Source organism: Limulus polyphemus, unplaced genomic scaffold (genome assembly GCF_000517525.1).
Source record: "Limulus polyphemus unplaced genomic scaffold, Limulus_polyphemus-2.1.2 Scaffold3079, whole genome shotgun sequence".
Taxonomy (NCBI): Eukaryota; Metazoa; Arthropoda; class Merostomata; order Xiphosura; family Limulidae; genus Limulus; species Limulus polyphemus.
This window is the reverse complement of record NW_013668689.1, coordinates 62574-75324: the sequence shown is the minus strand read 5'-3', so window position 1 is coordinate 75324 and position 12751 is coordinate 62574. Positions and strand designations below refer to the sequence as shown.

Genomic DNA, 12751 nt, shown 5'->3' with positions numbered 1-12751 from the left:
ATTCACATTCATTAATTACAAGGTGTTGTAATGTATCCACTACCAAACTTCTGTATTCAACATTCTAAAATTACAAGGTGCTATAATGTAGCCTCAGCCAAGTCTTTTGTTCCACATTATTTAATTACAAGGTGTAAAAATGTAGCCTCAGCCAAGTCTTTTGTTCCACATTATTTAATTATAAGGTGTTATAATGTAGCCACAGCCAATTCCTTTGTTCCACATTCTTTAATTACTAGATATTAAGTTTTAGCCACCACAAAACTATTCTGTTCAGCTCCCTATTTGCTTGTAATTAATAAGTGTTACATTTCAGCCACTTTAATCTGGTTAGTTGGTGTACACCTGATTATAGTTTCAGGAACAGATATTCCATAATCTGTCTAGTTAGTCTAAATACTGGTAATAGTTTCATGAACAGAGATTCCATAGTCTGTCCAGTTAGTCTAAATACTGGTAATAGTTTCATGAACAGAGATTCCATAGTCTGTATAGTTAGTCTAAATACTGGTAATAGTTTCATGAACAGAGATTCCATAGTCTGTCTAGTTAGTCTAAATACTGGTAATAGTTTCATGAACAGAGATTCTATAGTCTGTCTAGTTAGTCTAAATACTGGTAATAGTTTCATGAACAGAGATTCCATAGTATGTCTAGTTAGTCTAATACCTGGTAATAGTTTCATGAACAGAGATTCCATAGTATGTCTAGTTAGTCTAAATACTGGTAATAGTTTCATGAACAGAGATTCCATAGTCTGTCTATTTAGTCTACACCTGGTAATAGTTTCATGAACAGAGATTCCATAGTCTGTCTATTTAGTCTACACCTGGTAATAGTTTCATGAACAGAGATTCCATAGTCTGTCTAGTTGGTATATCCCTGGTTATAGTTTTGTGAACTAGGATCCCTTGATGTGATTAGTTGGTCTACACCATGTAATAACATAATGATATAAAATATTTTATTGGAGCTTATATTGTCAAAATTTTTGTATTTTCATAAAGCTGATTATTTTAATTTTATGTAGATTTCATGGACAAAATTCACTTGCTGAAGCTACTTGGTTCACACTTGATGGAAGTTTTGTGAACTAATACATGTTACTGTCCTGGATTACAAAGTTATTTGTTTATTTATGTCATTTATAAATGTTTTATATAGCATTATTTTGATTTCAAAATCTGAGGTATCACTGTTTTTATAAAGTTTTAAAAACACTGTGTTACAGTATATTTTAACTTTAACTATGGTTTTTAGCAGGAAGTTACTAGAAAACAAGAAGAAGGTCAAGCTCTTGTCCACGGTGCTTTAAGTGCTGGAGAAAAAACAATTCACACAACACATCCTACAGGAAAAAATGCCATCACACTTGAAATGCATGATCTTCAGTCTGCTTGGGATTGTCTAGTGTTGAAAGTGTCTGAAGCTAAGGTGAGATTAACAACAAATATTATTTATTATTAAATGTTGAAATCCATGTGAGGTTGACAGCAGTATACTACTGTCAATCTAGTGTTGAAAGTGTCTGAAGCCAAGGTGAGATTAACAACAAATATTATTTATTATTAAATGTTGAAATCCATGTGAGGTTGACAGCAGTATACTACTGTCAATCTAGTGTTGAAAGTGTCTGAAGCCAAGGTGAGATTAACAACAAATATTACTTATTATTAAATGTTGAAATCAATATAAGATTGACAACAGTATACTACTGTCAGTCTAGTGTTGAAAGTGTCTGAAGCCAAGATGAGATTAACAACAAATATTGTTTATTATTAAATGTTGAAATCAATATGTGGTTTACAACAGTATAGTACTGTCAGTCTAGTGTTGAAAGTGTCTGAAGCCAAGGTGAGATTAACAATAATTATATTATTTATTATTAAATGTTGAAAACAATGTGAGGCTTACAACAGTATAGTACTGTCAGTCTAGTGTTGAAAGTGTCTGAAGCCAAGGTGAGATTAACAACAAAATATTACTTGTTGCCAGGAGATTTTGGGTCTGTGGTCAGTAGAGAAGGTTTCTCTCCATATCAACATCCTAGAACCTATGGCAGTTCATCAGGCTTTGTCTCATTTCTTCCCACTTCTGTGGGGGTGGGTAGTTATGGTTCATACTGACAATTCCACTGTTGTCAACTATATCACCAAGCAAGGGGGAACCAAGTTTAGATTTGTGTTTCAGACTCTGGATCTCCTGCACTAAGTGAATGACCTCAACATGACGGTTCTGGCGTATCATGTTTCCAGAATAATTATTCTTGTGGTCGATCACTTATTCCGTTCCAACCATGTTCTCCCAACAGAGTGGTCCCTCTATCCTCAAGCACTTCTGTGGGTGTGTTCTCAACTGGGAACACTGTATATATATATATATATGTGTTTGCCACTCAATGGAATGCCACACTTTCTTCATTTAGTCTTCCATTTCTCACCCCTCAACTCGGGGCGGATGCTTTCAGTCATGATTGGAAGGATTTTCACCTATATGCCTCTGATCAGACTCACCTCTAAAATCATTTCCCTTATCCAGACCACTCCTTGTCATGTTCTGCTGGTTGCTTTGTATTGGCCAGCTCAGAAGTGGTTCCTTCTGCTCCGGCTCATACTGAAGAAACAGCCTCTGCCTTTACCTCTATCCCAATCACTTCAATGACAAACACGATCGAACGTATTTCATCACAACATCACCAAACTCCATCTTCACATGTGGAGTTTGTCTAGTCCCTTGCTTCAGCTCAGTGGCTCACTCCTTATGTAGCATTTTTCCTTGCCCATACCATTTGTCCCTCCTCCTTGTCTATGTACCAGTGGCATTGATCTTACTTCTGACTTTGGCTAGACACCATGGTTTTCAACCATCCTGTCCTTCTGTTCTTCACCTGGTTGTTTAATCAAGGTTTTTTTGTTTCAACTGTTGCTCATTATAGAGCTACCCTGTGAACCACATTTCATTCTTCCTCTTCCAGAAAGCCTTCTCCTCCCTGGTAATTTCCCTCCTTTTCTGTTCCTTTTGTCTGGTCCATCCACCATGTTCCTTTGTTCTGCTGGATTGGGATCTCATTGTTGTCCTTCATGCCCTGTTTGATTCTCCCTTTGAACTCTTTGCAATGTGTTATTTGTACCATCCTTCCCTTAAGACATAATTCCTCCCCCTCCTGGCATGCAGTCATCGTTGTTCAGATATTTATGCCATTAATCTTTCCTGCATCCTTTACCATTCCTTGTATGTTATCCTCGATCTGGATCAGGCCTTCCTTCCAAGGATATTGGCTGCTTGGGAAGTTTGTTTAGCTTTTTCTCCTATTTCCTTATCTTCCATTTCCCACCTGTACTCCCATTCGGATCCGGGTTGAGTACGTTGTCTAATTCGTTCCCTGCTGTGTTATATGGCTCTTATTGCCTCCTTTCGTGGTTATTGTTCCTGTCTATTCCTTCCATGCAATTCCTGTGTTTCCCATGATCTATCGCCTATTTCACTCACTGGTTGGTATTATCAACTCATATCACTGGCATATTCTGACTAGTCCATGGAAGGTTGCCATCTATGTAATGTTTCTTTGCACCAAATTAGTCATCTAACTCTGTTTTTATCTGCTCAAAACTACCCTTCTTTAGAGGAGATCATTCAGGCTGGTATGTGGACATTTGTTGCACATTATCTGCTCAACCTAGCTGAGTCTTCCTTGGGCAGGTATTGTCTTCCTCCTGTTGCAATACTACACATGTCTGTTCACCTTTGACTGGGGTAAGTCGACATATTATTATTTTTAATATTATTTTGTTGACATACATCATATTTCAGGATCCCACCTGGTAGTGGGTGTTGCCTGGTCAGGTATGTTTATTATTATATTAGCACTTAATCTGCATACTTTTATAATGCTCACTGTTGAGATTGGGTGTTTCTGTAAGAATACCAGCTGCTTGTCTGGTGGTATATATATATAAGTATAATTTCATTTAGCACTATTTCATATATATATAAAGAACTGTCACTCCTGGACTACATGAGTAAAGCAGGATCTTTCTGCTTTTTAAAATAGGGAATCACAGGGTATTTCATTCCTCTGGACTCCCCAATTCATATTGCCACACCCTGCTCTTCTAGTGGAGCATGGGAGTCCTTGCTCCTTCTGATTCCTAGTCGCTGGAGTGGTGGACCAAGGAGGTTTTCTCCTGAGAGGGTTTTGAATACCAAACAAAATAGGATCATGTATATCCACTCAGCAAGAAGAGGGCTATCTTTATTATAATCATTGTTGTACTGAACAATGATCATACAATACAAATTATTCATGATTCAAGGGGCTTCCCTTTGATCTTTTTTCCCCGGACAGGCAGCACTTGTTGATCACAATTTCATATGCAAGGCACTTCCACTGGATGTTTTCTGCTTGGAAAGAATGCACTTGAGCTAATCCTATGTATCCAATGTGCTTCACCCTGGGTGTTGCCCTGGCAGACTCCACTTGTCGATCTCTAAGTTGTATACAAGGTGCTTCCACTTGATATTTTTGCCCGGATGAACTGCACTTGGCATAATATGATGTATCCCAAGGTGTTTCTCCTGGATGTTTTTGTCCAGATGGACTACACTTGTCCATACTTGTCCATCCAAAGCACTTCCCATGGATATTTTTTGCCCAGGAAGACTGTGTTTGTTAATCTCACTAGCTTATGCAAGGTGCTTCCAACTGAATGTTTTTGTCAAGATGGACCACACTTGGCATAATCCAATGTATTCCAAGGTGCTTCCAACTGAATGTTTTTGTCAAGATGGACCACACTTGGTATAATCCAATGTATTCCAAGGTGCTTCCAACTGAATGTTTTTGTCAAGATGGACTACACTTGGTATAATCCAATGTATTCCAAGGTGCCTCCAACTGAATGTTTTTGTCAAGATGGACCACACTTGGTATAATCCAATGTATTCCAAGGTGCTTCCCCTGGATATTTTTTGCTTGGGCAGACCACAGTTGACCTATTCATTTACAATTCACGGTCCTTTAGCCCTAGCCATGTCTAATTATTATTTTTTCTCTGGCACCATACTATGACTTACCATCGCTATGTTCGGTATTATGGCCTGCTACATATTTGAATGAAGTATGACATGTATGTTGACAACAGGCTGGTAATGAAGAACCTCATGATCACACTCATGCCTGTAATTCTTATAGCCCATAGGTGTGCTTTATTTTTTGTTTTTCTTGCACACCTGTTCTTTCAGTATGATTGCTTTCTGCTTAACTGACTATTGATGCATCTTCATCTTTGCAATGTAGGATTCTACCTCTGGGTAAGAGGAAGTAAGATCATTTCAGAAGTTAACATTTTCTTACACTGAAAATGTATTTCCGATAGGTGCTTACCTCCTCTCATCCAGTTCCCACCCTTCTTCCTCATTGATATGCCAGTATTTCTAGTTTATACCTGCCAATTCTCTGAAGTGTGAATTTTTATAGAATAGTAGAGGGAACTAGCTGCATTAGTATAGATGGCACAGTAGGATTTGTGGAGGGTAGCCATATGATCAGCACATGTTGTGAAACTGATGGGGTATAAAAGACTGGTGCACTGTTGGCAAAATGTTTTTTAGTAATGCTTAGAGGGCAAACCAGGATCAAGATAGCTTTGGGTGAGTTGAGGTAAGTACCTATCGGAAATACATTTTGAATGTAATGAAATGTTAACTTCCCTTAAAAGTCTGAAACACCTCAAACAGATCCCCCCTAACTCTTCTTTTTTCAAGAGAAAACAGATCTTAATCTTTTCTTGTATAACAACCTTTCCATCTCAGGTACCATCTTAGTCGCCCTCTTCTGAACTCTAAGGTAAGAAACCCAAGACTGAACACAATACTCCAAATGTGACTTATATGTCATAACATATGCACATACATGACTTAAATAATTTTCATTATTAACCAGGTTGTTACATTGTCTATTTACAAAGTAGATTATCAAAATCTTTATTCAGAATGTTACTATGGTTTTTGTAATTTCCACAGATTCTCTAATATGTCAATATACATTTTGTAAATGTAGAGTGTACAATAGTTTGGGTAATTATGAAAATTCTTAAGTCTGATATACACAAGCAGTTGTTAAGGTATATATGTAACCAGTCTCATATTGTTACTTTTCTTGATGTTGGAGGTATATATCACCACAGAAACATCAAGAGAATGTTTAACAGGGCTTGGTGTCCTGCTTATTATTGTTTTATTGTGCAGTAAATTTTAACAGTGTGCTCTATTAAATTTTGATAAACTTTTACACATGTGCCATTTTTAATCTCATTTATTTTACTATTTTAATGTTTCATTTAAGGTTATTATATATCATGCTTAGTTTGCTGATTGTTAACACTTAACTGTGGTACTTACAATGATGGTAATTAGTGGGTAGCTACAGTAATTAAGATTGCTATATATTATGTTAAGTTTGATGATTGTTAACATTTAACTGTAGTACTTATCATGATCATAATTTGTAGGTAGTTACAGTTGTTACTATTGCGAACTACCATGTTAAGTTTGATGATTGTTAACAGTTAACTGTGGTACTTATCATGATCATAATTTGTAGGTAGCTACAGTTGTTACTATCGCGAACTATCATGTTAAGTTTGATGATTGTTAACAGTTAACTGTGGTACTTATCATGATCATAATTTGTAGGTAGCTACAGTTATTACTATTGCTATATATCATGTTTAGTTTAATGATTGTTAATGTGTGAATGTAATACTTATCGTGATCATAATTTGTGGGTAGCTACAGTTGTTACTATTGCTATATATATCATGTTAAGTTTGATGATTGTTAACATTTAACTGTAGTACTTATGATCATAATTTGTAGGTAGCTACAGTTATTACTATTGCTGTTAATGTGTGAATGTAGTACTTGCCATGATCATACTTAGTGAGTAACTCTATTCATTAACATTACTGTATATCATCCTTAGTTTTATGATTGTTACATGTGACTGTGGTACTTACAATCATCATAATTAATGGGTAGCTACAGTTGTTAACATTACCATGTATCATCCTTAGCTTGATGATTGTTAATGTGCAAATGTGGTACTTATCACAATCATATTTAGTCAATAGTTCCAGTCATTAAGATTGCTATATATCATCCTTAGTTTGATGATTGTTAATGTGCGAATGTGATACTTATCACGATCATATTTAGTCAATAGTTCCACTCATTAAGATTGCTATATATCATCCTTAGTTTGTTGATTGTTAATGTGCAAATGTGATACTTGTCACGATCATACTTAGTCAATAGTTCCAGTCATTAAGATTGCTATATATCATCCTTAGTTTGTTGATTGTTAATGTGCGAATGTGATACTTGTCACGATCATACTTAGTCAATAGTTCCAGTCATTAAGATTGCTATATATCATCCTTAGTTTGTTGATTGTTAATGTGTGAATGTGGTACTCATCACGATCATACTTAGTCAATAGTTCCAGTCATTAAGATTGCTATATATCATCCTTAGTTTGTTGATTGTTAACGTGCGAATGTGGTACTCATCACGATCATATTTAGTCAATAGTTCCAGTCATTAAGATTGCTATATATCATCCTTAGTTTGTTGATTGTTAACGTGCGAATGTAGTACTCATCACGATCATATTTAGTCAATAGTTCCAGTCATTAAGATTGCTATATATCATCCTTAGTTTGTTGATTGTTAACGTGCGAATGTGGTACTCATCACGATCATATTTAGTCAATAGTTCCAATCATTAAGATTGCTATATATCATCCTTAGTTTGTTGATTGTTAATGTGCGAATGTGATACTTATCATGATCATATTTAGTCAATAGTTCCAGTCATTAAGATTGCTATATATCGTCCTTAGTTTGATGATTGTTAATGTGCGAATGTGATACTTATCACGATCATATTTAGTCAATAGTTCCAGTCATTAAGATTGCTATATATCATCCTTAGTTTGTTGATTGTTAACGTGCGAATGTGGTACTCATCACGATCATATTTAGTCAATAGTTCCAGTCATTAAGATTGCTATATATCATCCTTAGGTTATTGATTATAAACTTGTGACTGTGATACATTGCATACAGGTGTCCCTGGAGTCTGCTCTACTCCAATGGGCTGACTACAGCTCTGCAGAGGCTAGACTTTCTCAGTGGATCAGTGATCACGACCAGAAGTTACAACAGGTGAAAACTATGAAGGTTGGAACGAGTGGCAGAGATAGTGTTTCTCAAAGAAGAGCTAGGCTAAGAAAGGCTAACGTGAGTTTCTTAAAAATTAAACTTTATTATAACTGTAGTTGTTAGAGGTAGACTGAGAAAGACTAACATGAGTTTCTTAAAAATTGAACTAGTTACAATCACAGTAGGATGAAGGTATAGCCACACATAATATGTGTTTCACCACTAATTACACTTATTGTGGGGTGAAAATATAGCCACACATAATATGTGGTTCACCACTATATACACTTATAGTAGGATGAAAGTATAGCCACACATAATGTGTGGTTCACCACTACTTACACTCCTAGTATGGTGAAAATATAGCCACACATAATATGTGGTTCACCACTACTTACACTCCTAGTATGGTGAAAATATAGCCACACATAATATGTGGTTCACCACTACTTACACTCATAGTAGGATGAAAGTATAGCCACACATAATATGTGGTTCACTACTAGTTACACTCATAGTAGGGTGAAAATATATCCACACATAAAACACCTGAAAAGTAGACTGTGGGAAATATATTGTCTTGTGGCTTTATGTCCACTTTGCCATCTCATTGAAATTGTTATTCTAACATACATGTATATTTCTAAAATTGCTTTAGAAAAGTAGAATGTTTTTATGACACATTGCTTACTCACTTCCAACAAACTAGAGTACCACATGACCACCTTTGAGAAACTTTAAACTAGATTATATTTCAGAAAATATTAGTTATAAAATCAAAATGTCCAACCACATTGAATGTCATAAACTAGACTGCACTGTATCAAGTGACCAGAGAAATGCTTTAGTTATGAAATTAAAATATCCAACCACATTGAATGTCATAAACTAGACTGTACTGTATCAAGTACCTGGAGAAAAATTCTTTAGTTATGAAATTAAAATGTCCAACCACGTTGAATGTCATAAACTAGACTGTACTGTATCAAGTGATCAGAGAAAAATTCTTTAGTTATGAAATTAAAATATCCAACCATTTTGAATGTCATAAACTAGACTGTACTTTATTATCAGGGTTTTATGTATATGTTGGATAAGGATAAGTCTGTGACTTGTTGGTGATAAATTTGAAAATAAATGGACAGCACATGTTCTACTTGTTTTAAAATAATATATTCAAAACAATTCAAACTATGTTCAAAAATTCTTTACACTATGGATATCACAGTTGTATCTTAAACTCTAAATAATTATCTTTTCTTGTCAAAAGTCCACTAAGGTAGATTCAGTTACTTTAGAATCCAATTGACAAGACAAACTATTTTTCTCTACTCTGATCCCAATGGTATCAGTGAATAATTCACTTTTGCTACCCTGTGAGTTACCACAGTTGTGTCTTGAACTTCAAATAATTGTCTTTTTTCGTCCACACAGACTGGTTCAATTACTTTAGAACACCCTTTGACAAGACAAATTATTCTCATTATCTCTATTAAACTGTGAAAGTCACTAAAATATCAATGGTTATGGTTAATCACTCACATGCCAGCTTATTTTATGTTTTCTAATTTTTTTCAGACTGAATTTTAATTAACTTTACTTTCTACTTAATGTTTTCTTACTAAACTTCTAACTTCTTTATAAATCACCCAACACAGCTAAACTTTCAATCACTCAGTCTAGATCTGACTGATTATCTCTCACTGGACTTGACTTTTCTCTATTTACTTGCTCTTGCTCAGTCACCTGTATATATATTTTGTTCACTGAGGCCTCGAATTTTCAACAAGCTACGCGAGCAGTGCTATAACGTAAAAATACTCAGTTAAGGTAACAAGAAGAATACAGAAGATTTGAGTAACATGACATCAACAATATTAGTAAAGCCTAGATAATAATGTAATTGCAAACACAAATACGATTATCGTACGTAGTTACTTAAATAAATTTGTCACATCTAACACTTTTAAAACAATCTGTCTTTAACACTCCTGCCTTAAAAACTAAACAATCATTAAATATTAAGTAACAAAATAAATTAAATAATAATACTTACACTAAACAGTCTTGTATATCCAACAATTAGGTGACAATAAAAAATCTTTTGTAATGAAATCAAAATATACATCCAATTCATATATCATAATCTTTTTTTTTTTTGTCAAAAAAAACGAAACTTTAATTTATTACATGATGAGACAAAAGTTGCAGAAAGAAAAATAAAACTTTAGTTTTAAACATCATAAATTAAATCTTTTTTTTTATCAGTTGGCCAGAAATGGGTTTAGTTTGGGAAAAAAGAATGAACATAAATAAAAGAAACACTTCTAAAAAATTTATCTACATCCTCTAAGGTTTTTATGCAGAATATGATTTTAACTGTTGTTTAATTTTCTGATCAAATTATAGAATTATTAATATTGAAATTTAAAGGTAAAGTTTGAGGGTAGTAGAAACCATTAAAAGTTTTGGTCAAGTATTATCCAGAAAACCTTTGTATTGGTTCATACAGAGTCTTGTGCAAGACATTGAGTCCTTTGAACCAATGATAGAGTCAGTCAATGCAAAGGCTGAAGAATTGCAACAACAGAGTGGGGCAGGTGAAATTGCAGACAAGTACCATTCGTTGGTCCAGCAAGCAAGGGTGAGTTAAATATTTTATGTTTCTCCCATTAACTGACAAGTACGATTCCTTGGTCCAGCAAACAAGGGGGAATTAAATATTTTATGTTTCTCCCATTAACTGACAAGTACCATTCCTTGGTCCAGTAAACAAGGGGGAGTTAAATATTTTATGTTTCTCCCATTAACTGACAAGTACCATTTTTTGGTCCAGTAAACAAGGGAGAGTTAAATATTTTATGTTTCTCCCATTAACTGACAAGTACGATTCCTTGGTCCAGCAAACAAGGGGGAATTAAATATTTTATGTTTCTCCCATTAACTGACAAGTACCATTCCTTGGTCCAGTAAACAAGGGGGAGTTAAATATTTTATGTTTCTCTCATTCACTGACAAGTACCATTCCTTGGTCCACTAAACAAAGGGGAGTTAAATATTTTATGTTTCTCCCATTAACTGACAAGTACCATTCCTTGGTCCAGCAAACAAGGGGGAGTTAAATATTTTTATGTTTCTCTTATTCACTGAAATTTATGTTCTACAGGAATACATGGGTGAACAGAAAACACAGATGGATATCTATCAGCAGTTTGTTGATGCTTGTTCTGAATTTGGACGTTGGCTAAATACTGCTAAAGAAAAGCTCAGTAAGTGTGCTCAACCATCTGGTGACAAGGAGGTATTGAAAGGAAAAACTAGTAAAATCAAGGTATGTGGAAATATGTAGTTTTCCTACATACTATTTGTAGCTGTACATATCAGATATTGCCTGTTTTATATAATATTTACTTGAAGTTTTTTTGTATAAAATCTATGAATAGATAGCTGTTGTGATGAGTGTGAAACATTAATAAATGCTAGTAATGTTCACTTGAAGTTTGGTATAAGAATTATGGTTGAGTAGTAATGATCAGAGCTGCCGTAGGAGAATGTGACACATTAACAAATATTACTAATGTTTACCTTGATCTGTAGGTGCTGCAAGCTGAGCAGGATGAAGGATTACAGAAACTAAATCATGCTTTAGAATTAAGTGAACAAACTAAGCAACAACTTGAAGAGCAAGCTGAGAAAGATGTAATTGACATGGATGTAAAGAGAATTGAAGAAGAGTACAAGCAATTCAAAGCCAATGTGGATGAGATGAAGTCATCCATTGATGTTGGTATGGTTAAGTGGAATGAATATGAAGAACAGTTTAAGAAGTGTTCTAAGTGGGTAGAAGAAACAGAGCCACTTCTGCAGTCATTCCTGACACTTCAAGCAGACCTAATCAAGAAAAGAGCTCGCTTAGAGGAGTTTCAGGTTCGTCTAATTTTCTTTTCTTAGAAACTCATTTTATAATCCATGTGTTATTCTAAAAACTGTAGTCAGAATTACTTATTATAGTACATCATATTGTCTAAAATCACATTTTATAATAGAACTTATTTCTAAAGTTAGTATCACTGTATAATAGAAGTGTGTGTACATCATATAGGTAGTTAGTGGTACTGAAGTGTTGTACTGTGACACATACAAGTAATTAGTGGTACTAAAGTGTTGTACTGTGACACATACAAGTAATTAGTGGTACTGAAGTGTTGTACTGTGACACATACAAGTAATTAGTGGTACTAAAGTGTTGTACTGTTACACATCATGTAGGTAGTTAGTGGTACTGAAGTGTTGTACTGTGACACATCATATAGGTAGTTAGTGGTACTGAAGTGTTGTACTGTGACACATACAAGTAATTAGTGGTACTGAAGTGTTGTACTGTGACACATCATACAGGTAGTTAGTGGTACTGGAGTGTTGTGCTGTGACACATACAAGTAATTAGTGGTACTGAAGTGTTGTACTGTGAAACATACAAGTAATTAGTGGTACTGAAGTGTTGTACTGTGAAACATCATACGGGTAG

At 34.8% G+C, this 12751-nt stretch overlaps 1 protein-coding gene across 1 annotated transcript in view; it reads left to right on the top strand.

Moving 5' to 3' along the window:
* Positions 1-12751, top strand: part of LOC106468616 (nesprin-1-like) — a gene marked incomplete at both ends in the record, with an annotated part of 121329 nt that overhangs the window by 66055 nt on the left and 42523 nt on the right. The window contains 5 exons of the mRNA XM_013929045.1: positions 1264-1434; positions 8128-8301; positions 10736-10867; positions 11390-11554; positions 11821-12150. Of these exons, the coding sequence (XP_013784499.1) occupies positions 1264-1434; positions 8128-8301; positions 10736-10867; positions 11390-11554; positions 11821-12150 (972 nt within the window). The remainder of the gene's footprint in view (positions 1-1263; positions 1435-8127; positions 8302-10735; positions 10868-11389; positions 11555-11820; positions 12151-12751) is intronic.